The 25,410-nt window shown below is 43.2% G+C and overlaps 1 protein-coding gene across 1 annotated transcript in view; it reads left to right on the forward strand.

The window, feature by feature from the left end:
* Positions 1–25,410, forward strand: part of GATA4 (GATA binding protein 4) — a 55,482-nt gene that overhangs the window by 25,364 nt on the left and 4,708 nt on the right. Inside the window, exons 3-5 of the mRNA XM_089528274.1 lie at positions 22,274–22,449; positions 24,733–24,858; positions 24,992–25,079. Coding sequence (XP_089384400.1) covers positions 22,274–22,449; positions 24,733–24,858; positions 24,992–25,079 — 390 coding nt within the window. The remainder of the gene's footprint in view (positions 1–22,273; positions 22,450–24,732; positions 24,859–24,991; positions 25,080–25,410) is intronic.

Raw genomic sequence — 25,410 nt, forward strand, 5'->3', positions numbered from 1 at the left:
AACTCTTAGGAATCTATGTCTCCATCAGTTGGTAGGGAGCACCTGGTTACATTCACATGCGGTCTACAGCTTTCCCAGATAGATAGGGTCACAATAGCACTTTACAAAAATGGACACAATTTGGAACAGGCTGCCTTATCCAAGGATATCGCACAGATTCCTAGACTCTTGCATAGAATTCAGATCACTTAGGGCCCAAAGCTCCAGTCCTGGTAGACCGTGAAACTGAGAATAACAAGGACAGCTTGAACCCCTGCCTATATTTGGTTGACCCACTGGATCAGTGGGGTTTCTGCCTGTGTTGGCTCATTATTCAGCACTTGATTCTGCATCCACACTGCAGAAATAATCCGGTATTAGCACTGCTTTAACTGCCCTGGTTCAATTCTATTTTTGTGAGACATTTAGCCATCTTTGTCAGATAGCTCTGGTGCCACAATAAACTATCATTACCAGAATTGCATAGCATTGAGCCAGGGTAGTTAAAAAGGTTAAAAAGGTAAAGGCTTCCCCTTGATGTCTAGTCGTAACTGATTGTTATGTCTAGTACTAACAAACTACAGTTCCCAGAATTCCATAGCATTAGGCCAGGGCAGTTAAATTTGTGTCAAAACTGGATTATTTCTGCAGTGTGGATGCAGCAAAAGGCCTGCTCTGCTTGGGTCTACTCTATTTGGAGTCAGGTTTCTAATAAAAATTGGAGCTATGATGATGATGATGACAATGATAATGATGATGATGGAGGAAAAGAACTGGCAGGGAGTTTTAACAGAGGCTCATATCAGAGATATCTGCAGAGATCAATTCCAAACTGGGTCTTCACACAAACACTGATAAAAAAGCATGGCCCAGAGTTATCAGAGGGAAATAGAACTTGCCATTTTCTGACTCAATTGATTGGGCTTTTTTATCTACAATAGCAGACATTAGAAGATAGGCTGAAAGCTTCAGATAAGGAAGGGAATCAAAGCAGTCTTGAATCTCGATCAGATTGGCCCTGGGGAGGGAAAGAGGGGTTCAAACTCCTCCATACGACCCCGGGGCGATCGATGGAAGGCTGTGGGGATTGCCCTGGGCTAGACTTGTTGCCGCGGACAGGCTGGCTTGGCAATATGAAACCTGGCTAAAGTTGGGTGAACTTTGAAACTTCAGTTTATTTTGAGATTATGATTAACTTGGTAAACCAGTGCCCCACAGATACTCAGCCTCAGGTTGGCAGGGACAAAGTGGAATGAATGGTTTCGAGGAAAGAGGATGGAGGAGATGGAAGAGTGCAGAGAGAGGGTGAGGAAGGATGGGATGAAGTATCAGCTGACAGTGACCAGGGAGAGGAAAATGGCCAATAAACATGGCACATAACTGGAGAAATCTCTGCCAATAACTGTCTCATTTCACTCACAAGCAGGTTGGGACAGGAAGACTGCTCGCAGCCCATCGATTGAGCTCGTTCACACTACACAGTTATCATATTTGAATACCACTTTAACTGCTACTCAGGGTGCATCTTTGTTGTTGGTTATGTTCCTTCAAGTGGTTTCCTACACAGGCTTTCCTTGGCAGGTTTCTTCAGAGGGGGTTTGCCTTTCAGAGCTTGCCTACAGAAAGAGCAGAGCCCCCTCACCTTCAAAAGTGATATATAGTGTGTTATTTATGTTTTGTTTTTGTTTTTAAAGCCAAAATGAATTTGCAACCTAAAAACAAACCTAGGTTCCACTTTTCGACTGATTCCACTTTCTGACAATTCTCCAGTACTTAAGCCGTCAGAAAAGTAGAGGCTTCTTATACACTGATGGGATCCGAACTGTGGTCACTGATCAAGCAAGACTTTAAAAAAAATTATCTTATCTTCTAAGGCTAAGTAATTGGATGAAATCTATCTTAACGTTTGTGGATTTGAAAAGTTTAGATAGATTCTGTCTAATTGCTTAGCCTTGCATGATAAAAAGAAATGTGGATGGTTAAGTTAAGGATTGAGACAGGAATAAGCTGGAAGTCTTTTATTGTGTTTATTGGTATTATGCATTATTGCTTAATATTACATAATATTAATTACAGTATTATGTGTATACATGTGTATATGATGTTGTTGTGTATCTTCAAGTTGTTCAAGTTATGTTCAAGATAGGCGAACCTATCATGGGGTTTTCTTGGCAAAGTTCCTTCAGAGGGAGTTTGCCATTGCCATCCTCTGAGGCTGAGAGAGTGTGACACATCCAAGGTCACCCAGTCAGTTTCTATGGCCAAGTCAGGATTTGAACCTTGGCTTTTTTTATTAATGTCTCCAAGTATAAGTAGTGACAACCAGTGTGGTTTAGTGGTTTGAACATAAGACTAGGACTCTGCAGATCAGGGTTCAATTCCCCATTCGGCCAAGGAAAACCAATGGGTGACCTTGAGCAAGTCACATCCTCTCAGCCCCAGAGACTCCCATGATAGGTTCACCTTAGAGTCAGAAATGACTTGAAGGCACACAATAGCAACAACAAAAACAAGTATAAATAGTAACTGGCTTTCCCCCTCTTTTGTGTTGGTGTGTAATTATCCTTGTCTATCTATTTTTTTTGTTTCAATAACAAAATTTTAATTAAAAAATTTAAAAAGGAAGTTTATTGTTAGACATTGCATGTCAGGAGCCATTTTGTATAGAATGGTTCAGATTTCATGCACTTACCTTATGAATGAAAAACAGAGAGCAGAAGATGAAAGCAAGGCGTGAGAAGCAATGTTGTTACTGTAGCTAGCTACCTTTTCAGTAATGAGAGTGCAGCAAAGGTACGTTTGTTTCCAAAATGGTGCAATGAGGAGAAACAGCGATACAGTACTTTTATGGGTTCAGCCAGTAACATTTTCTAGTTACCTCTTAAAGTTACTTTTTAAAACAGCTTTAAAGACATTTTAGAGGCATCTAGTTAGGAACTGTACAGGTTAGTGTCATTGTCTCTCTAAGTCTAAGGTATTTTTAATTAAGTAAGAGAAAGCAACAACCCCCAGTTACTTTTTGAGCGCTGTAACAATGGATATCATTTTGCAAACACTGCAGAGGGAATGGAATACCTTTTTTTAAAAAGTAATTTCCTAAGCTGAGGCTTTATGCCTTCAGTTTTGCTTAATACATCTCAGATGATGGTTTGAATCCTATTGATAATCCCAAATAAGGGAGAGGCCATTGAATACATGGCAGTGACCTACACTGTTGTTGTTGCTGTTGTGTGCCTTCAAGTCCTTTCCAACTTATGGCAACCCGAAGGCAACTGTATCATTGGTTTTTCTGGGGCTGTGACAGTGTGACTTAGTCAAAGTCACCCAGTAGGTTTCCATGGGATAGAAACCTGATCGCCAGAGTTGTAGTCCAACACTCAGATGTGCTGGATTTAGCATTTTGTTTGGTCTATTCTACTTTAAACAAGAGGATTCAGGATTTCATGCATCCAGGGGGTTTTCATGGCCGAGCTGGGATTTGAACCCTCCAGAGTCATAATCAAACCACTATATGACACTGGCTCTCAAAAACAGGGATACATGCAGCCATGTGATGTCAGAGTGTGGTCAAGATGGCAAAAGGTAGTTAAGGAAGAACACACAAGCTAGGAGAGGCTGCAGCAGTTTGCTTTTCTCTGAGCCAACTGGGAAGGGCAAAATTTTGCCCTTTTCTCTCTTATTCCTCCTGCTGAGTTAATGGACTTTTTCACTTGAACTCAGTTTGCAGCAACTGAAGTCAGCTGAGGACAACAGGGGAAAGTGGAAGGAGGAGAGAGAAACTGGGACATTTAAAAAGAAGCTTTAAAAATGGAACAATAGAGGATTAATAAGAAGTATCTCTGCCAAATCAGGAAAGTTAGGTGATATGCTGTATGCATATACCATCAGTCCTCTATATCCATGGATTTTTTATCCATGGATTCAAACATACATTGGTTGAAAGTATTTTTAAAAATATATAAATGCAAAAAAGCAAACCTTGATTTTGCCATGTTGTATAAGGGACACCATTTTACCACCCATTGTATTTAATGGGACTTGAGCATCCATGGGTTTTGGCATCCAGAGGCGTGTGTCCTGGAACTGAACCCCAGCAGATACCAAGTGCCAACCCAGGTATGTGGCCAACCCAGCCAAGCACTAAGTACAAGGATTTGGGAGAATTACTTTTTGGGATACAACTGGGCAGATGCTACCAGTGACCATGCCAGCCAGGACTTTCTGGGGAAAGTAACTTCTCTAAGCTCTGCTGATACCTCTCTGGTGTATTCATACATGTAACATCCAACAGCCTTGCTCAGATCACTCAGGAGGTAGAGAGAGGAAAGTGGAAAGATGAAAGAACAGTGTTTTGGAAAATCAGTTCCCTTTGCTGGTCAACATGAACTTAGCACAGACCATTCCTGTTTGGAGGAGAATGTTGCTCGGAATGCTACAAGGCCTCTTAAATGTTTTCCATCATGTTCCCATCCAGTGTCAGAAGTTCCTATGTTTATTTATAATGCCCTTTCTAAAGGATAGTACATCAGAACATACACAATCAAAACCGAATGATAAAACATCACACTATAAAATGATAAAATACTAACATAATATACTCCACAAAAACCATAAGTAAATCCATAGTTCCTCCCCCCCCCAAAAAAAAGGGTCTTTGCAAGTTGCAGGAAATTATTATTATTATTATTATTATTATTATTAATCTCCCTTTACACCAAGGGTGGTACATCAGAACATATACACTCAAAAACAAATGATAAAATGCAACACTAAAATGCTGAAATCCTAATTTAATATATTAATATGCTGAAAACAAAAACAAACCAAATCCAACCAGCAAAAAGGAAGGAATAAATGAAGCCTTGGAAATGGTGGCAAGGTGCTACATAGCCCTTTCTTCTTGCCTTTCTTCCACCCCAGTAGAAAATTTGCACTTGTGTGCACCTTTGCCCCTCATTTGGAGATGACCCATGAAAACTGGAGACTTGGGGAGAACCTACACTACTAAATGGAATTTTCTGCAGTCCTCTTGTGCAAATCGGAGTCATTGGTTTGCCATTTACAAATGTGGTCACCTCACCCTTCACTCCTGTAGCAATCAAACACCACTGAAGTGAATGCTGATTTAATCAGAAATGCTAATTACTTCTACAGTCTCTGCTTTGTGCTCCAAAAATAATCCCAGGGGCCTTAATGCAATTGCGAAAGCCACCTGGAATGGAGTCAGTAAATCAATGACCCCTTGATGAGTCAAGGTTTAGGGAAGTTCCACTGATTTAACAGGTCTACCTTTACCTTTACCAATTGGATTTAGCACACAATGTCCTTCTGGAATGGTTTCAGAAAGACCCATTGCCCATAATTCCTTCAGCTATCTCTCCATTTCAAAGGCATTGTAAAAATAATTATTCTAAACATCTGGAAAAGAAAAGAAAAGGAGTGGGTTGGGTGGAGAAGGCAGAAGACTGAGTTATTGGCAAAGTTATCTTTCTTTTCTCCCCACATGTACCCATATTAAGGGAATTAATTTAAACAAAACAAAACAAAACAAAACAAAACAAAAAAAACATCCAAAGAAACAGGGTCTGATTCATCCCTTTTGCAAATCCCTTGAGACCAGAGCAATGTATTTGTTCCAGAGTCATAGTCCAACACTAAAAACCACTACAAACCAAACCATCTTCCACTCTGGAAGACAGATAGACCTGGAAGGAAAAAGTCAGCTAGATCAGAGCAAGGAGGATCAGAGCTCAGTAAAGTTACTTTTTTTTAACTACATCTCCCCAGGCTCTCTTAGCCAACCTAGCTGGCTCTCAGCAGTGCTAAGAATCCTTCTGTGAGCACAGCACCAGCTTTGTGAGCTGAAGGATTGTAGGAGTTATTGTCTGAAAAGCATATTGTTTGTTGGGGTGGATCCACACTGCAGAAATAATACAGTTCGACACTACTTTAACTGGCCATGGTTCCGTCCTACCGAATCCTAGGATTTGTAGTTTTGTGAGGAACCAGCACTCTTTTGGCAGAGGTGGCTAAATGCTTTGTTGTACTACAGATCCCAGGCACATTTTATTTCTTTTAGTTCGTTTATATCCCAAAGGAAGTTATGCAAATTAATAGGCCAAAGAATGATCCAGGCCATAGTATTTCTGAGTTCTGTGTGTAGGTTTGAAAGCTGGACAGTGAAGAAAGGTGCAGATAGTTCTGCAGATATTGCAAACAGCTAAAAAGACAGGTTAATGGTTCATAGAGGATATCAAGCCTGAACTTTCATTTGAAGCAAAAGATGGCTACACTGAGACTATTGTACTTTGGACATACTGTGAGATGATGTGACTCAATGGAAAAGATGATAATGCTTGACAAAATGGGAGGCAGTAAGCCCTGCTAAATTGTTTCATTTTTGCTTGGCTGTTCATGGCTGAAAAAAAGACATGTGGCGGAGTATGTACACTCAAACCACCACACTAGTCAACTACCAAATTTTTATCATGTGCCTTCAAGTTGACTGTGATTTATGGCAACCATCTCCTAGGCAAGATTTATTCCTAGGAGTTTTGTAATTGCCTACCTCTGAGGCAGAGAAAGTATGACTTGGTAAAGGTTATTACCCTGTGAATTTCCGTGGCTGAGCAAGAATTTGAACCCTGGTCTCCTGGAATCTGAGACTGCTGCCACACTGCAGAATTAATGCAGTTTAAAACTGCTCTAAATGCCATGCCCCCCTCTTATGAAATCTGGGGATTTGTAGTTTTTTATGGCACCAGAGCTCTCTGGCAGAGAAAGAGATATCTCTCACAAATCACAAACCTCAGGACTCCATAATATCAAAGCATGGCATTTAAAGCAGGGTCAAACTCCATTAATTCTGTGAAGTTGAAGGCTTTCCATAGTTTTTTGTAGGTTTTTCGGGCTCTGTGAGCCATGTTTGAGAACTCTTCTAGAACATGGCCACATAGCCTGAAACACCCACAAAGAAACCCCCTGTGCATTAATTCTGCTGTGTGTCAGCAGCTCTAGTCGAACGCTCAAGCCACTACACCACATTGCCTCACTTTATATTATATACAGTTTTAGCTATTTTGAGTTAAACTATATTGCAATTGGAGCCAATGCAGCATAGTGGTTTGAGTGTTGGATTATGACTGTAGACCAGGGATTGATTCCTCTCTCGCCATGAAAATCACCGGGTGATCTTGGGCGAGTCACAGTCTCTCAGCTTCAGGTGATGCCAGTGGCCAACCTCCTCTGAGCAAACCTTGCCAAGAGAAAACCCATCATAGGTTCACCTTAGGGTCATCGTAAGATTTGAAGGCATGCAGCAGACACTTTGGATCTCATCTTGGGGGGAAAGCAGAATGTAAATGCAATTAAAATAAATAAAAGGGAATTAACAGTAAGCAGACATATAGAAAAGGCTTGCAAATGGAGATCCCACTGTGCTCTCATTAGCAGTTTACAATTCAGGAGGTTCTCTGGAAGCAATGCTAATGAAAGAGAACACAAAACAGTTGGGGGCTGGGGAGGCTAATGTCACCTTGATCCCAAAAGTTAACCTGAAGGTTCAACTGGTCATTAGCACCTATGGATTTTGGCCAGAAGTAGCAAAAATCCCTTCCAAAGCTTCTCTCCCCCAGCCATTGGAAGTAAAAAGACATTTTAAAAGCCTCAACACCAGAAAAAAAAAACATAAGCCAGAGTAATTCCTGGACCCCACTGCTTTCCATTTAGAGTAGCCATAAATCTGATTGCAGTAAATAACACAGAATGCTAGTCTACCAAAAAATTAAGGGGGAACCCCTGCTTAACAACCAGGAGAAATATGAACATATGGGAATAATACTGTTTTCTAAAAAAAATTAAGCACCATGTGTTTCACAATGTGGGCACCGCATTTCTATGCGTTCCTCCACCTTTCTTGTTATTATGTGTCTTCAAAACCATCTATTAGGGTTTCTTGGTGAGATTTTATTCAGCGAGAGGTTTGCCACTGCCTTCCTCAGAGGCTGCATCTGCACTGCAGAAATAGTGCACTTTGACACTTCTTTAACTGCCACAGCTCAGTGCTATGGAATCCTGGGATGAGGAGTTTGTAAGGCTCAACCCTTCACCAAACTGCAAATCCCAGATTTGCATAGCACTGAACCACGCAGTTAAGTGGTGCCATCAATGGCATTATTTCTGCAATGTAGATGCAGCCATAGAACAAGCCCCCCCCCCCCCAGCAGATCAAAAGGAAAACCAGTTTGATCCTGGTTTTTCCCAAATCAGGTGGAAACCCTGATATCTGCAAGGCGAGTCAAACCCCTACAAGTAGTCCATACCATGCAGTGACATAACGCATGGTTTCCAGACCCTTCACCATTTTCTTCACCCTCCTTTGGACACACTTCAGCTTCTCAACATCCTTTTTGAATTGTGGCACCCAGAACTGGACACAGTATTCCAGGTGAAGCCTGACCAAAGCAGAATAGAGTGGCACTATTACTTCCCTTGATCTAGACACTATACTTCTATTGATGCAGTCTAGAATCATTGGCCTTTTTAGCTGCTGTATCGCACTGTTCACTCATGTGCAGCTTGTGGTTTACTTGGACTCCTAGATCGCTTTCACACATAGTCTATTTAAGGCAGGTGTCCCCTATCCTATATCTATGCATTTCATTTTTTTTCCCTAAGTGCCTTATCTTTTTTGCCCTAAGACCCTACATTTCTTCGTGTTGAAATTCATTTTGTTAGCTTTGGCCCAGTTTTCTGATCTATTTAGGTCATTTTGGATGTTAATCCTGTCTTCTGGGGTATTGGCTGTTCCTCCTAATTTGGTGTCATCTGCAAATTTGATAAGCATGCTGCCTCCGCTATTGCAGGTGATGTATGGTGTTCATCTACATTGAAGAAATAATGCAGTTTGACACCACTTTAACCGCTGTCCTACAGAATCCTGGGATTTGTCATTTTGTGAGGCACCAGCATTCTTGGGCAGAGAAGGCAAAAGACCTGGTAAAACTACATATTTCAGGATTTCATAGGATGGAGCTACAGGACTTAAACCAGTGTCAAAATTCATTATTTCTACAGTGTAGATGCACTCATGGCAATCTTAAATTGCAGCCATGGATGGTCCTTCATCTCCATGAATTTATCCAGTCCTTTTGAAAGCCTTCCGAGTGGGCAGCTATCCCTTCATCTTGTGAAAATGAATTTCAACAAGGAGAAATGTAAGAATGAATTCCACAAATTAAATGGATGATGTCCTCATTTTTATCTGCCCTAATCTCCCATTATCTCGATGGAGATTCTTGGTGGATAACCGACTGGATTCTTATATTATGAGATGGCCTTTCTATATATTTTCACAACATTTTAATTTTTTTATACCTGTATCATGTCGCTGACCTGCTGTAATACCCCAAGGGCAATGGATCCTGTCTGATCTTGGAAGCTAAGCAGGGTCAGTGCTGGTTAGTACTTGGATATGATTACCAAGTATCTCATGGATACCAGGTGCTGGAGGATATATTTCAAAGGGTGAAAATGACAGAACCACCTCTGAGTTTTCCTTCCTAAGAAAACCTCATGAAAATCATAGGGTCACCATAAGTCGCTAGGCAACTTGAAGGCATACATGCACAAACATCATGTCTAACCTTCCTTCCTTATATTCGTACCTTAAAGACCAAACCTTGACCCTGACACTCTTAGGATTTTTGCAAAAATCTATATAGGTTGAACAAAAGTTCATGAACTGGCCTGAGAAGGGGACTTTCTTGGAAATGTTTTTTCCTCCTATCCCAGGAAGTCAACAGGATGTGAACTTTTGCATTGAACCATGAAGGATAGCTCCTAAAATATGACTGTGGAAGAACAACTCCACATGCAAATTGTCAGAAAAGGAGCCAGGGTGGTGTGGTACTTTTGAGTATTTGGCATCTGGTTGCAAGCTTTAGAGGAAGGCAGTGACAAAAAACCTCTCAGAAGAACTCTTGCCAAGAAAACTGTATGAGAGAAGCACCGTAAGTCAGAGTCAAATTGAAGGCACATATTAATAGTATTGTGAACAAGTATGGTGTAGTGGTTTGAATGCTGGACTACAACTCTGGAGACCAAGGTTCAACTCCCCGCTTGGCCATGAAACCCAATGGGTGACCACAGGCAAGTCACAGGCTCTCAGCCTCAGGGGAAAGCAGTGGCAAATCTCCTCTCAACAAATCTTGCCAAGAAATTCCCAGGGGTCAATGTAAGTCAGAAATGACTTGAAGGCACACAACCCTCACACAATAATAGTATTATGTCTCCACTCCACCTGTCAATGTATGGTGACCCCATGAATTTCATAGGGGTTTCTTAGGCAAGGAATACTCAGAAGCAGTTCTGCCAGTTCCTTCCTCTGAAATATAGAGCCCATACAGACAGGCCAAAATAAAGCTGCTTCGGGTCACTTTGGAGGTATGCTGTTTAAATGACACACACGTCTTAAGAGGCCGGAAGCTGTGCCAAAGCAACACTCCAGTCTGGAGTGCAGCTTTGGCGCAGCTTCTGGCCTCTTAAGATGTGTGTGTCATTTAAACAGCATGCCTCCAAAGTAACCTGAAGCAGCCTTATTTTGGCCTGTCTGTACAGGCCCATAGATTCCACCTAAAAAGAGATTTGACCTATACATTAGGAAGAACTTCCTAATGGTAAGAGCTGTTTGACAGTGGAATACACTGCCTCCAAGTGTGGTGGAGTCTCCTTTGGAAGTTTTTGACTGGAGTCTGGATGGCCATCTGTTGGGAGTGCTTTGAGTGTATCTTCCTGCATGGCAGAATTGGATTGGACTAGAGGGCCTTTGGGGTCACTTCCAACTCTAGGATCCCATGATTCCTTTGGAACTTGGCTAAGTACTCTTTAATCAGGAGTTACCTGTTCAGCTGCTAAGCTGGGAGGAGAAACCTTTGCTGGAGGTACAGTGGACCCTTGGCATCCACTGGGGTTTGGTTCCAGGACATCCCCCACCCACTTTCATACCCAAATCCATGGATGCTCAGGTCCCATTAAATACAATTGCGTCCCTTATGCTGTGGTGGTGGTGGTGATAGTGGTTGCGTGCCTTCCAGTTGTTTCTGACTTTTGGCAACCCTGTCATGGGGTTTTCTACATCAAAGTTAAATTTTGCTTTGGGGAATATATATATTTTTAAAAAATATTTTTCAAACTGTGGACAATTGGATCCATGGATAAAGAATCTGTGGATACAGAGGGCTGACTGTATTTAAGAAGAGGGTAGATTGTCACCTGTCAAGGGTTACTGCAGTGTTGGGATGGACTGTTTTAAAGTCCAAGGGTCATTTTCAACCTGTGTACCTGTTGTTGACAGGAAAACTGAACTGACCAGACACTTCCTTTGGAGGGGGGGAAGGAGAGGGTATGTGCCTGTGGCTGAAACAAGGTGTAGTGGTGTTTTTCAATTAGAGAATTGGGCTCCTTGGATGCATATGAAGTTGCAACTTTAGTGTAATCAGTTCAAGATCATCCCAGACCCTGAGATTTCCAGCCCTAAACTTGAGACCCCTGGTGATATCATGAAGTGTTATGCATTAAATCCCAATTTGAAGGGAACTGGGATGATACAGTATCATCGTCATCGTCGTCGTCGTCGTCATGCCGGTGTGACGTTGGGCTACAATTCTGGACACCATGATTTGAAACCCCACTCAGGGATGGAAACTCACTGGGTGACCTAGGGCAGGTCACACACTCTCAGCCTCAGAAGAAGGCTAAGACAAGCCCCCACATAACAAATTTTGCCAAGAAAGCCCCATGATTGGTTCACCTTAGGGTCACCACAAGTCAGAAAATGATTTGAAGGCACACACCATGACCACCACTACCAACAAATCATACTAAGTTTTTGCTGCATTAGCTGAGCTGGAAATTTGCACACAGCTCTTTCCCTCTTGCCCAGAGCAGAGTCCCCCAAAGAATTTTGCACCCGCATTTCCCACCTGGAGATGACCTATGGAAACTGGAGACTCAGACTTTGAGACCTGGCAGCTCTATACAACTCTCCTTTGTTGTTTCATTTTAAAACAAAATGACCCTGAAGGCCACATGGAAACCACATGATTCCTGCCTCTGCTGCAATTGCAATGTCCTGCATTGAGCAAAGGTGTGGACTAAATGACCTCAAAGGTCCCCTTCTAGCTCTAAAGGCCATCGCTTCTGTAGAGGAGCATCAGGGACGTAGCTAGGATTTTAGGAAGGGGGGGTCCAGACTAAGTGCCACCATTATAATGGGGCTTGGGTGTGGCGGCGCAGCAGCACACACCATTCATTTTTCTAATGGAAGGGGGGGTCTGGACCCCAAGAACCCCCCCCCCCCCCTTGGCTATGTCCCTGGAAGCATCCAACATACCTTAATCTGGGAGCAACAAGGCAGGCTGGAAGCAACAGGCCTGAATATGTTAACTATTCCTGATAAGACCATCAAAAGACAGATCCCGGCTGAATGTCATCCTGTTTGTTTTATGTACAAAGGCTGGAGATCCTTCAAGAAGGATTGCTATCAAAGAGGTCTGTTTTGGAACCCTGCCCACTCCATCATTTGTGGTCCTGTGTGTGTGTGTGTGTGTGCGCGTGTGTGATATTGTGGTGTGTCTTCAAGTCATTTCTGACTTATGGAGATCCTAAGATGGGGTTTTCTTGGCAACATTTGCTCAGAGGGGGTTTGCCACTGCCTTCCTCTGAGGCTGAGAGAGTGTGACTTGCCTAATGTCACCCAGTGGGTTTACATAGCCAAGATGGGATTCAAATCCTGATTCCCCGGAGTCATAGTCCAATGCTCAAACTACTACACAATACTGGCTCTCCATTAACAAACAGGCCATAATTGGGGGGGTCCCATTGGGTACTCTTAAAATTTCAACCGCTTGAGTCTTCAGACGAGGACTCAGTGATTCCACTTCTTGCATGGTAGACTGGCAGAGATCTGGCCAAGAAACTTTGTAGAAGCTCAACTGCAACTGATTTGGATCAAGTATCCTTCCTTGGCCATGTTCTTGCACGAATTTTCGGCAGACTTTGGTCTCTCAAAGCCATGAGCCCCACGATCAGGGGACTAAAGTGTATCTTCCTCTGTTTTGATTCCCCAGGCTGTTTGACCTGAAAAAGAAGAAGAAAGGATGGCTTAAGTGAAACTTATTGATTTAGAACCTTTAAAGCATTCTTAAAAATAACAATTAAACAAGCAAATTTCCTGATTTGAAAGCCAGGTGCATGGATTTTAGAATGCGCAACTGGGTGCTGATACTGGGATGTTTGCAGATGCTGCTGTCTTCTATGGGCTGAACATGGGAACTGAGCTATTGATCAAGAACTTAAATTCTCAGGCTGTGTCCGCACTGTGGGAATAAATCCAGTTAGAGACCACTTTAACTGTCTGGGCTCAATGCTATGGAATTCTGGGAACTGTAGTTTCATGAGACATTTAGCCTTCTCTGTCAGAAAGCTCTGCTGCCACCACAAACTCTCAGGATCCCATAGCATTGAGCCAGGGCAGTTAAAGTGGATTATTTCTACAGTGTGGATGGAGTCTCAGAATGTAAACTAGAAAATGTTATAGAAAAGTTTGGAATACAGAGTGGATCTGGAGCTTTTTAGCAGAAGGATAAAGACAGCAGGGCTGAGAAAGGACAGGGTTTTGAGATGTTAATGTAGGTGATTTCAAAAATGTACATCTGTATAGTGTTTTTTTCTTTCATTTTACTAGAGAATAAAATCAACATATTTGGGAAATAAAATTCAAATACTGACACAAGAATATCCATAGTTAATAATGATATCTCAATCAATTTTCTTTAAAAGCAATGTTTAGCCATAAGCTTAAAAAAGCCAGAAATGACTGTATAGAAACATGGTCATAATAGTGCTGTATATATTATTTGATTTGCTTCAAGGCTTGTAGCTGTTGCTGGGATGTGGTTTTAGGGTTGCCATAAATCGGAAATGACTTTAAGGCACACAACAACAACAATAGGCACTCTGCCTTAGTAAAATGTTGGAAAGCACCCTAGACACCTCTATGGTTGACCAAAAGCTGTGATACTGTGCCTTAAGGGGTGACTGGAACCCCTTGTGAGATTTTTTAATGTCAAAACCAGAGCATAGCCCCAAACCATTTGGAAAAGAGAAACATCGAGGCTCCTTTCCCCAGTTCTGAAACAGACTGAATTAATCACACAGGAGGCCACTTTTTGACAGGTTTCCAAACACAAGTGTGTCAAAGAAAGAAAGAAGAGGCACATGCTGAATTTTCTGCAGCAGGTGTTTGCATTTCATGTTGCTGAAGAGTAGATGTGAAATAGATTTATTCCCAATCGTACTATAGGAGGTAATGACTAAGCATCTGGTCCCGTCCAGAGAGTAAGAAGATATAGACATTTCTGCTAAATCAGATTAAAGGGTTACTTGAGACCTGAATTTGGGAAATTGACCTTTTTGGATTACAGTGCCCAGATTCCCCCAGTGAGCATTCTACTTGGGGGACTTTGGGAACTGTAACCTGAAAAAACCTCTGACTGTGACTCCTACACTTTTCAGAGTTTGGGCATGTGGTCTGAAAAACTCTGCCCATGCTTTCACAGTTTGGGGTGTTACATTTTTGGACGGCAATTCCCAGAATCCCTGAGCCAGCATCTAGAACAACATCGCAAGACCAGAGAGACTGTGGAAGGTAGGGATGGGCAAATATGGAGAAGGCTCTATCAGAATGAAAAAGCAGCTGCGTAGAAGAGGAATAATAGGACGAATGGGAAAATGAACAAATAGAGACCGCCTCTTCCCATACAATCCTCCCCGCGCTCTCCGGTCCTCTGGGAAGAACTTGTTGTAGCCTCAAAAATAGAGGCTTGCAGCGACCTCCCGGTGGGCTTTCTCTGTTGTCGCCCCCAGGCTCTGGAATGGCCTGCCAGATGAGATCCGTCAATTAACATCTTTGGACAGCTTCAAAAAGGCTGTCAAGACGGATCTCTTCAGGCAAGCCTTCCCAGACTGAAATATCCCGGCCTCAGGATCTCAGGATTTCCCCCCTCCTCAGTAATGTCTCCAAAGCCACCTTTTCTTTAGAACTGAAGTTGCAGTGGTTTATTGGTTGGTATTATTTTGTTTAATTTATTGTTATTTTAACTAGTTATTGTGGTTTTAAATTAGATATGTTGTTTAATAACTTTTTAAGGGGGGAGGGAAATATATTGTTTTTATGCTGTATGTTATTTTAATGTTGTAAACCGCCCGGATTGGTTCGCCACAGGGCGGTATATAAATAAAAATTTATTATTATTATTATATATTATATTATTATTATAAGTACAGTGGGCCCTAGAATTCACTGGGGTTTGGTTCCAGGACCCCCACCATCACCGTGGATGCTGAAGTCCCATTAAATAGAATGGCATAGTTACATGGTCTCCCTAACATAACATGGCAAATCAAGGTTTGCTTCTGAGAATTTATACACACACACACACACACACACACACACACACGCACACACGCACACACGCACACACACACATATATTCAAACTGTGGATGCTTGAATCTGTGGATAAAGATAAAGACAAAGATTCCATAGAGATGGAGGGCTGAGACCAAATAGTGATGATAGAAAGAAAAATCTAATTATGGGAGTTATGTGAAGAAGTCGAAGGCTTTGACGGCCCGCATCCAGTTTTTTGCGGTGTTTTTGGGCTATGTGGCCCAAAACTTAACATGGCCACATAGTCTGAAAAACCCACAAAAAACTATGGGAATTAGTCAGCACCAACTCTCCGAAGGTAGGAAGTATTGGATGTTAAAAAAAATGTTCAAAGGATGGTTTCACATATTGTGTGTAAACTCTTTTTTACTTTTTGGAAATCAATTTGAAAAAATTAAGAAGAAGAAAGCATCTGCTTTAAGCACAGATAATTTCTCTGTACAACCTTGGGCTTTTCTGAATCTGTTTTCTTCCCTCTCCCTTCATTCCTTCCCAGTTGGCCCTGCTCATCCTTGCAGAGATTACTTTCGGTGTGGCGGGGTGCCCGATTTATCAAGGCCATTCCTTATCATAACAAATTGTTTTAGGAAACTTAGGATTTTTTTTGGGGGGGGGGGAGGGAGGTGGTATGGTGAGAAAGCGTTCCCTGTAAGTGCCTCCCTGGGTCTTGGCACATGGCTCCTCCATGGTGGAGATGCTTTGCCAATCTGACAAGGTGCTTTTCAAGCCATAGGGATGTTGATATTACATTTCCCTCTGTCTATAAACAGAAGGTTCGGACGGCATGACCGAAAACCTTTTGCCATCTCAGAAAGGGGAGAAGAGACTGGAGATGAAAGGCATTGCAGTGATGATAAAAGCAGGCAGCAGCAGCAAGGGTTTTGGAGATGGAGAACTGACAGAACCTGAAGAATGGTAGTGTAGACAGTATTAAATTTAAGGGACCAGTCATATGAATCAGTATATGAAGAGTTTACAAAGTCCCTCTTTAGAAATACTTTGCTTCCAATGCTTGTTATCACATTCAAAATCATTTCCCCTCCTTCCTTGTGACAATGCTGGGGAAAATAAAATAAAAGATTGCAACTTCAGAAAATCCACCAAACAGTAATACCTTAATTGGGCCAACCAAAATGCACAATATACAACATACAAGCTTTCGAAGCTCCACTGGCTTCTTCATCAAGCCAGGTGTTAAGCCTGCAGGAGACCCCCCCCCCCCCCTTCATACTATCTGCACTAAGAACTAAAACAGAAAAATGCAGGCCTATAACTAACATCTTCAACTTTTCCCCTCTTGTATGGTTTTTAAACACCTTTGAAGAAGCTAGTGGAGCTGCAAAAGACTGCAACGTGTGTATCATCTACTTTGACCGGTGTTGCTAATTTCCAGGGAATTCCCTGGAATTCGGGAATTTAATTAATTTCTTTCCGGGGATTTTGACTGAATACTAATAATAAATATTGGGGAATTCTGGGAATTTTGGATTTTGGTAAAACTTTCCAGGGGATATCTTCGAAGCCTGTTGGCAACACTGATTTTGACTGGCCCAATAAAAGTATCACCGTTTGGTGAATTTTTTTGGATATTATTGGATTTGCTATATGGCCAACATGGCTACCCCTGGAAGTTGACTGCAGTATGTTTCACTGCTTTTACTTGCTAGGGGTTGTAGTTAGGATTAATAAAAGAATGGCATATCCCCCCATAAAAATTGTCTATGTGTTGCTTAAAATGGTGTGTGTGTGTGCTTTGTGTGCTTTCAGGTAATTTCCAACTTATGGCAACCCTAAGGCAAACATATCATGAGGTTTTCTTGGCAAGATTTGTTCAGAGGAGGTTTGCCATTGCCTTCCCTTGAGGTTGAGAGAGTGTGACTTGGCCAAGGTCACCCAGTGGGTTTCATGGCTGAGCTGGGGAGTCAAACCATGGTCTCCAGAGTTGTAGTCCAGCGCTCAAGCCACTATGTCACTAAAGATTACCTGAAACAAATTGTGTCAAAAGATACTTAGAAAATGCTACTCATTACACTCAAGTGATGTTGCTTCAGCTCATTATATTCCTTTGAAAAGATAACTTCGCTGTACCCTTGTGAACAAAAAACACCTTGTTGCAAGTGTCAGTTGGTGCCTCCTACAACAGCAAAGGGACTAGTACAAACTTTAAAGAAGTTATCCAGGTCCTGAACCCATTTGGAGGACAATTCAGCCCCTTGCATAGGGAGGTTCCTTTACAGTTCTGACTGAAACCCAGAACGGATGCACTACCTGGGTTCCTTCTAGACACCCTTGGGGAGAGGTAACTAAGGCTGCTGCCACACTGCAGAAATAATGCAGTTTGACACTGCTTTAACTGCCATGGGTCCATCCTATGGGACCCTGGGATTTGCAGTTTGTCGAGGTCCCAGAGCTCTCTGACAGAGAAGGCTAAACAGCTCAGAAAACTACAAATCCCCAAATGCCGTAGCATTGAGCCATTGGCAGTTAGAGCGGTGTCAAACTACATTAATTCTGCAGTGTGGATGCAGCCTATGTGACGTGCAGATTCTGAGCACAAAGGAAGCTCTCCCTTCAAATGTGGCAGGATTTCCCTTCTAGCTCACTTGCTGCTGGCTCAGGCCCATTGAGTGAATGTTCCTTGAAATAGCAGAAAGGGAAATGTTCGAAAGCTCTATCAAAGAGGCATAAATCTTTCCTGAATGGGATATGCTTTCCTGTGGTAACCTATTCTTCCTGCTGTTCAGAGCTTGCTGCTGTCTGAATAAGTGTTTCCTTTCCAAATTTCTAGGGGAAAAGATTGGTGTCAAGAGGTCCATAATGGCTGGATTTAGAGCTGTCGTTGGAGGAGGGAAAGCCATAAATCAAAGTGCTTTCCCTTGCCACTCTCTGAGGCTGCATCTGCACTGCAGAATTAATGCAGTTTGCTACCGCTTTAACTGCCATGGCTCAATGCTATCAAATCCTGGCGTTTGTATGTTATTGTGGCTCTTTGCCAGAGAGGGCTAAATAGCTCACAAAACTACAAATCCCATATTTACCATTGCATTGAGCCATGGCAGTTAAGGCGGTGTCAAACTGCATTATTTCTGCCGTGCAGATTCAGCCTTAGCTGGAAGAGGGATGGCAACTTTGGAGTATCCTTCTTTAGCTACTGCAAGGCACAGATCCAAAGGCCTTGGGACCTTGGAGGGAGAAATGCTTTATTAAAAAAGAAGCTTCCTTGTGAGAGGTTTTCTTTACTGAGACATTCCTCTATCAGTGCTATGATTTCACTTCATCTCCCCTGACTGCATCCTGAGGAATCCTGGAATTTGTAATTTGGTGAGGTACTAGAACTCTCTGGCAGAGAATTCTAAGTACGCCTCCTTAAACTGGAAACCACACAATTCCTTATAACAGAAACCTGGAAGCTGAAGTGGAATCAAAGTAGTGCTTTAGAGAAAAGGGTCCCAGGTTTATTCTACACCATTTTGGGGTGCATCTATGCTGTAGAAATAATGCAGTTTGACACCACTTGCTCTGGGGCCATCCTGTGGAATCCTGGGACCTGTAGTCTTGCAAGGTCTTTCACTACCCAAGAGTGCTGGTGTTTCACAAAACTATGAGTCCTAGGGTTCTTTAGGATGGAGGTGTCAAACTGCATTATTTCTACTGTAGAGATGCACCACCAAAATGGTGTATAAAAAACCTGGGGAAATTCTAAGATATAGCTGTGTTAGTCTGTAAAAACAGTATGTAGAGAGATCTTGTAGCACCTTTGAGACTAACTGGAAGAAAGAAGTTGGCAGCATGAGCTTCTGTAGTCTAATGTCTACTTCCTCAGTTGCATTTACCTGGGGAAAGAACTGAATAATCAGAATAAAGCCTTGGAAAAGAACTGCTCCCAATTTAGCCAGAAATTTAATATACTGGAACCTTCTGGAGTCAAGTTCTCTTTTTGCAGTTAGTATTCGTCCTTTAAAAATGCACAGGACTCCATTCCTTGTTCATTTTTTTTTTTGCTGTGCTCTGCTTTCCAATTTTTTCTAGCTTCTGTCTGGCACAGCGGAGGAGCTGAACGCCTTCCAAAAACATTGCACAGTTTATCAACCCCAGTCCTGGACATTATGTATATTCTGTCTCCGTCTTCCAGGGTGCAGTACAAACAAGGCCTCTGTTCCCGCATGATAAATCCCAGGCGGCCTCTGCATGTGCCACATATAAACCTAGAACAAAGCCGACAGCAAGGACACCACTTTCCCTTCCGCCTCCCTTCTCTGCCCCATGCCTTCTTCCACCCCCTGCATTGCATCTGCTTGTCTGCTTCATACTTTTTATTGATGATTCCCATCCAGAAGATCGTTGTTTGCCAGCTTGATGTTTTTCCTGGCAGTGCATTTTCTAGGAATGATAATAACCCTGCAGGGTTTTGTTCGCTTTGGAGGCAAAGGGGGTTCAGGGGATTTAAGAGCCTTTAAGGAAAATGTAACTTCGAAGTCACTTGTTCCATGATTTATTTATTGAATTTATATCTGATCTTTCTCCAAAAAGAAAGGGTGCTTACAAGTCAAAAAGGATCAAGCAAAAATATTAATTTGCACATAAACAAGGTCTTTGGAGACAAAACAGGACATAGCAGATTGCAGCTCCTAGAATTCCCTGCCACAGGCCAAGGGATGCTAGGAATTGTAACCCAAAGGTCAATTTATTTCACTTTTGTCTGCCTCAGACATGCATCTCAGTGGTGTAGAAGTTTGTAATCAGGGCTGCATCTTATACTGCAGAATTACTGCAGTTTGACACCGGTTTTAACTGCCATGGCTCAATGTTATAGAATTTTGGAATTTGTAGTTTTGTGTGCTATTTAACTTTCTTTGTCAGAGAGCTCTAGTGCCACAAAAAACGACAAATCCCAGGATTCCATAGGATCAAACCATGGCGGTTAAATTTGTGTGCCTATCCAGCAGAAAGATGCAGAACTTTGGATCTTGGGAGTACCTTTGAGACTATCTGAAAGAAAGAAGTTGGTACGTTGCTGTTCCCTATGTTATGCAATTGATTTCTGTCTGTCTCTGGGCAAGTTTCTTGAAGAAGCAGATGGATTTCCACTTCCAATTTGAGTTGGAAGGATCTTTAAAGTGTTGAAGCATGCCTTTCACACAGTCCAAGTTATGCCACTTGATCCTTTCATTGGGCTAAATGGTAAAACAATGGATTTGCATTAAGAATTGTGTGGGATGAGGCTCCCTCTAGTGGGAGCCCTATGAATTAACAAGGAGTTCCAAAATCCATATTGGAGTAATACTCTTTATTGGTAGATTTCAAAGATGCAGCTTTGTTAGTCTCAAAAATCAGTATGCAAAAAGATCTTGTAGCACTTTTGAGACTAGCTGCATCAGAAACAGTAGGCTCATGTCTGCAAAAGCTCCTGCTACTAACTTTTCTCTTTCAGTTAATCTCAAAGGTGCTGCAAGATCCCTTTGTTATTGTTGTTGTATGCAAGCCATGTCTGATTTATGGTGTCCCTAAGGCGACCCCACTATGGGGTTTGCTTGGCAGGTTTCTTCAGAGGGGGTTTGCTATTGCCTCCTTCTGAGGTTGAGAGTGTGTGACGTGTGAAGTCACCCAGTGTGTTTCCATGGCATAGCTGGTATTCAAAACCGGGTCTCCAGAGTCATAGTCCAACGTTCAAATCACTATACCATGCTAGTTCACACAATATCCCTTTGCATACCCTGTATTGGGTCAATCCAAAAGAGCATAACATTATGAGCAACACTGAGAGATTCTGCTAGAGGGGACAGAATGAGGGAATAAGGAAGGACACACACACACACACACACACACACACACAGAGCATTGAGCCAGCATGGCATAGTAGTTGAATTATGACTCTGCAGACCAGGGTTTGATTCCCAGTTTGGTCATGAAACTTACTAGGTGACCTTGGGCAAGTCACACTCTCTCAGTCTCAGGGGAAGGCAATAGCAAACCCCCATGAACAAATCTTGCCAAGAAAACCCTGAATTGCCATAAAAGTTGGAAACAACTTGAAGGCACACAACACACACACACACACACACACACACACACACACACACCACATATACAGAAACCCTAGTCTTGCTCTTGAAGTCCTCCTAGACCATCGTGTCTTGGAGATGATGGGAAGGGGAAAAGCCAACAGATTTTCAAAAGTGTCTCCATGTGAGAGGATGTACTGGTTCACCTGGAGTAGTTTCTGTATCTAATGGAAACAAAGAGGAAAGGAAATTTTGGTCTTCCTTTTGGGGGAATGTAAATGCAGTTTTGAGGAATATAGTCTCTCTAGGAATCTCTAGGTCTTCCAGCAGAACTCTGGCAGAAGTTGACCATAGCGTTATACTGGAGAACCAAGAAGTTCCTAGAGAAAACACTTCTCTATGCATTCCTAGGTCCTCCAGAATGATTCTGTGGTCAGCTTCTGGTAGATTTTGACCATAGAGGTGCATAGAGGGCCTGGAAATTCCTAGAGAGGTGTTTTCTTAGGTTAAAAGAATGGTGGTTTTTTTCATTTGTGGTTTTCCCACATTCATGGGGGCCCTTCACCCTAACCCCGGCGAATGTGGAGGGACCACTATGAGAATGAAGAAGTTGTTGTTGTTGGACACATGGAATGGGACTGTTCATTGACTAGTGGTTTGCATCTCTCTAGCTCAGGATTATCTGATGCTCAATTGTCACAATGCATGGTAGCTTCCCATGTGCCCAAATGTGTTTACTGTTTCATGTGTCTGATTCCTTTTTTCATTCCTTCTCTCTGCAGTGCCTCCAGACTATTTTGACGATTACAGCGAAGGCCGGGAATGCGTCAACTGCGGGGCCATGTCCACCCCACTATGGCGGAGAGATGGCACCGGCCATTACCTGTGCAATGCCTGTGGACTCTACCACAAGATGAATGGCATCAACCGGCCACTAATTAAGCCCCAGAGGAGGCTGGTAAGGAAGAGCTTGTCCTGGTCTAGGAATGTGGCCCATGCCACATCTGTGGGGTCAGGCCCACAGTTAAGGACTGCTTTCACCCCACATACACCCCATGCAGAACATGGATCCAGAATAGCCACTCTACCCTAAAATAGATCTATTCTGGGGTGGGGAAACGGCACTTTGCAGTTACATGTGGCCCTCTGAGATCCCCTTTTGTACCCACCCCCAAGATTCTGAAGCCCCCTGAGCCCTCAAAATATTTTAAGAGTCTGGACAAATATTAAGCCAACAATAAGAGGGGAAAATCTCAAAACACCACAACAACATTGTGGTTTGGGTCCCCCATAACGTGCTCTCCCCCATACGCTCAAGATTAGCCATTTGGCAACTGATTCATGGAACTAGAAGTGATGCAATCTCAATTCCGGCCATTTTAGGAGTGACAGTGTAGCTCCGTGATGGCGAACCTATGGCACGCGTGCCAGAGGTGGCACGCTACGCCATTTCGCCGGGCACGGGGCAAGGGAGAAGGCGGAAAGGGCACGTGCCCGTTCCGCCTCCTCCCTGCCATTTTTGGGCCTCCCGTTGTCTCTCTTAGACAGTGGGAAGCCAGAAAATGGCGCCTGGAAGGAGGAGAAAGAGGCGCGCGCGTCTGTCTCCTTCTCTCCTGGCTTCTCTTCGCTCCGCATGAAAGGGCTCCATAGAGCCCTTTCGTGGGGAGCGAAGGGCCGAGGAGAAAGCGGCTGGGACGCGTGCCCAACCTCATCCTCCTGCCTTTCCCTTCGCTCTGCGCGAAAGGCTGAGGAGAAGGCGGCTGGGATGCGTGCCGCGCGTGCCCAGCCTCCTCCTCCTCCCTTTCCCTTCTTTTGCCGGCCTCTAATGGCCCCAGAAGAGACCCTCAGGGGCCGGCAAAAACCGGAGGGTGGCCTGCCGTCCTCCGCGGCCCTTTTTCCGGCCTCTGATGGCCCCAGAAGGGACCCTCAGGGGCCAGCAAAAGCTGGGGCAGGAGCCAGAGGCTCCTCCCTCTGAAAAGGGGGCAGAGGCCCCGCCCCCAGAGGGCAGAAGCCCCGCCCCCGGCACTCAGCCCCCATCCTGGGGGTAAAAGCCCCGCCCCCGGCACGCGAACTGGAAAAGGTTCGCCATCACTGGTGTAGCTCATGGTGGTGGAAATGGCCCCCAACAAAGACGTTCAGGCTAGTAAAGCCCATGTTTGCAGCCTCATGGAACACATCTAGAATGGAACACATTGTGATCCTGCGTCCCTTTCGAATTTTTACTTGGTTGACTGGCTGAACCCAAAAGGTGCTCGGCAGTGGCCACTGAGTTTTGTCCTGGGTCCAGTTTCCGATTCAACATCTTTATCAGTGACATGGATTAAATAATAGGGGGCATGCTTATTAAATTTTCAGATTACACTGAATTAGGAGTAGCTAATACCCCAAGGACAGGATCAAAATTCAAAATGACCTGAATAGGTTAGAAACTGGGCCAAAACTAACAAAATGAATTTCAACAGGGAGAAAGGTAAGGTACTGTGCATAGGCAGAAAAAATGAAATGCATAGATACACGATGGGGCACATCTATCTTAACAAGACTACATGTGAAAAGGATCTAGGAGTCTGGTTGTCTCTTGTGGTCTCTTCCAACTCTATGATTCTATAATTCTAACTATTACCATTACATTCAGTGATATATGGGAATTAAGATTGATGAATAACTTTAGTACAAAAAACCTTACTAAGGATTCTGTATGTTGTGGTATGGGAGGAGGTCAATGGGAAGTGTGTGCCATCATAAGTTACCAATCATGGATGACTCCAACCCTAGAGATGCCACTGCATTGGAGAAACATTTGGTTACATTCCATAGCCAGATGCAGAGGGATAACATCTTCCACCAAGATCCACTCTTGATCCATTTCAGCAACTGAGTTCTAGCAGTTATGAGGGGCAGGTCTTGTGTGAAGTTAACAGGTCTTAATTGCCCATCCATCACAACCAATTCTTGTTATTATAACAAGGAGTATATGTACATTATATTGCTATAGCAGTTTAATTCAACAGGAAGATTTATGTAAGTGGACTCCATTAAGGCTACTACTCATCACCCTCAGGTTGTATCCTCTTCCTCTCTCCAATGACTTAAGCTGCTCACCTGACTCATGGTTTTGCTACAAAAGCCCCCTGAACTGCCATACTATGGCTGACAGCTTTTCAACTGGGGATAATGTTGGTTTGCTCAAGGCCACTGTTAACAGCCAGTTGCTCTTGCTTTTGGATTCTTGTTCCCACAGTCAGCCTCCCGTCGGTTGGGGCTCATGTGTGCCAATTGCCAGACGACCACAACCACCCTATGGCGCAGGAATGCGGAAGGCGAGCCAGTGTGTAATGCTTGTGGTTTATATATGAAACTCCATGGGGTAAGAGCAGTTTTTGCCTGATTTTATTTTTAAAATTGGAGGGTGTGGGGAGCCCATAAAGGGAACTTTAGGGCTGCAGGTCACCTCACTTTCTCCACCACTGCCCTTAACAGTCTGGAATCCCTCTTTATAGGTCCCAAGGCCTTTAGCGATGAGAAAAGAAGGGATCCAAACCAGGAAACGTAAACCAAAGAACGTAAACAAGTCTAAGCCAACTGCCGGTAAGTATAATATATATGTATGTATGTAGCTTGCATCCATTGTTCTGTCTTCTAATCTTTGGAGCAGCAGAAAACAAGCTTGTTCCCTCCTCAATATGACATCCCTTCAAATATTTAAACAGGGCTATCATATCCCTTGTTAACCTTCTCTTCTCCAGGCTAAACATCCCCAGCTCCCTAAGTCTTTCCTCATAGGGCATGGTTTTAGTTGCCCTCCTTTGGACACACTCCAGTTTCTCAATGTCCTTTTTGAATTGTGGTGCCCAGAACTGGACACAATATTCCAGGTGTGGCCTGACCAGAGCAGAATAGAGTGGGACTATTCCTTCCC

This window comes from Sceloporus occidentalis, unplaced genomic scaffold, assembly GCF_023333645.1.
Source record: "Sceloporus occidentalis isolate IW3139 unplaced genomic scaffold, rSceOcc1.0.p SCAF_6, whole genome shotgun sequence".
NCBI lineage: Eukaryota > Metazoa > Chordata > Lepidosauria > Squamata > Phrynosomatidae > Sceloporus > Sceloporus occidentalis.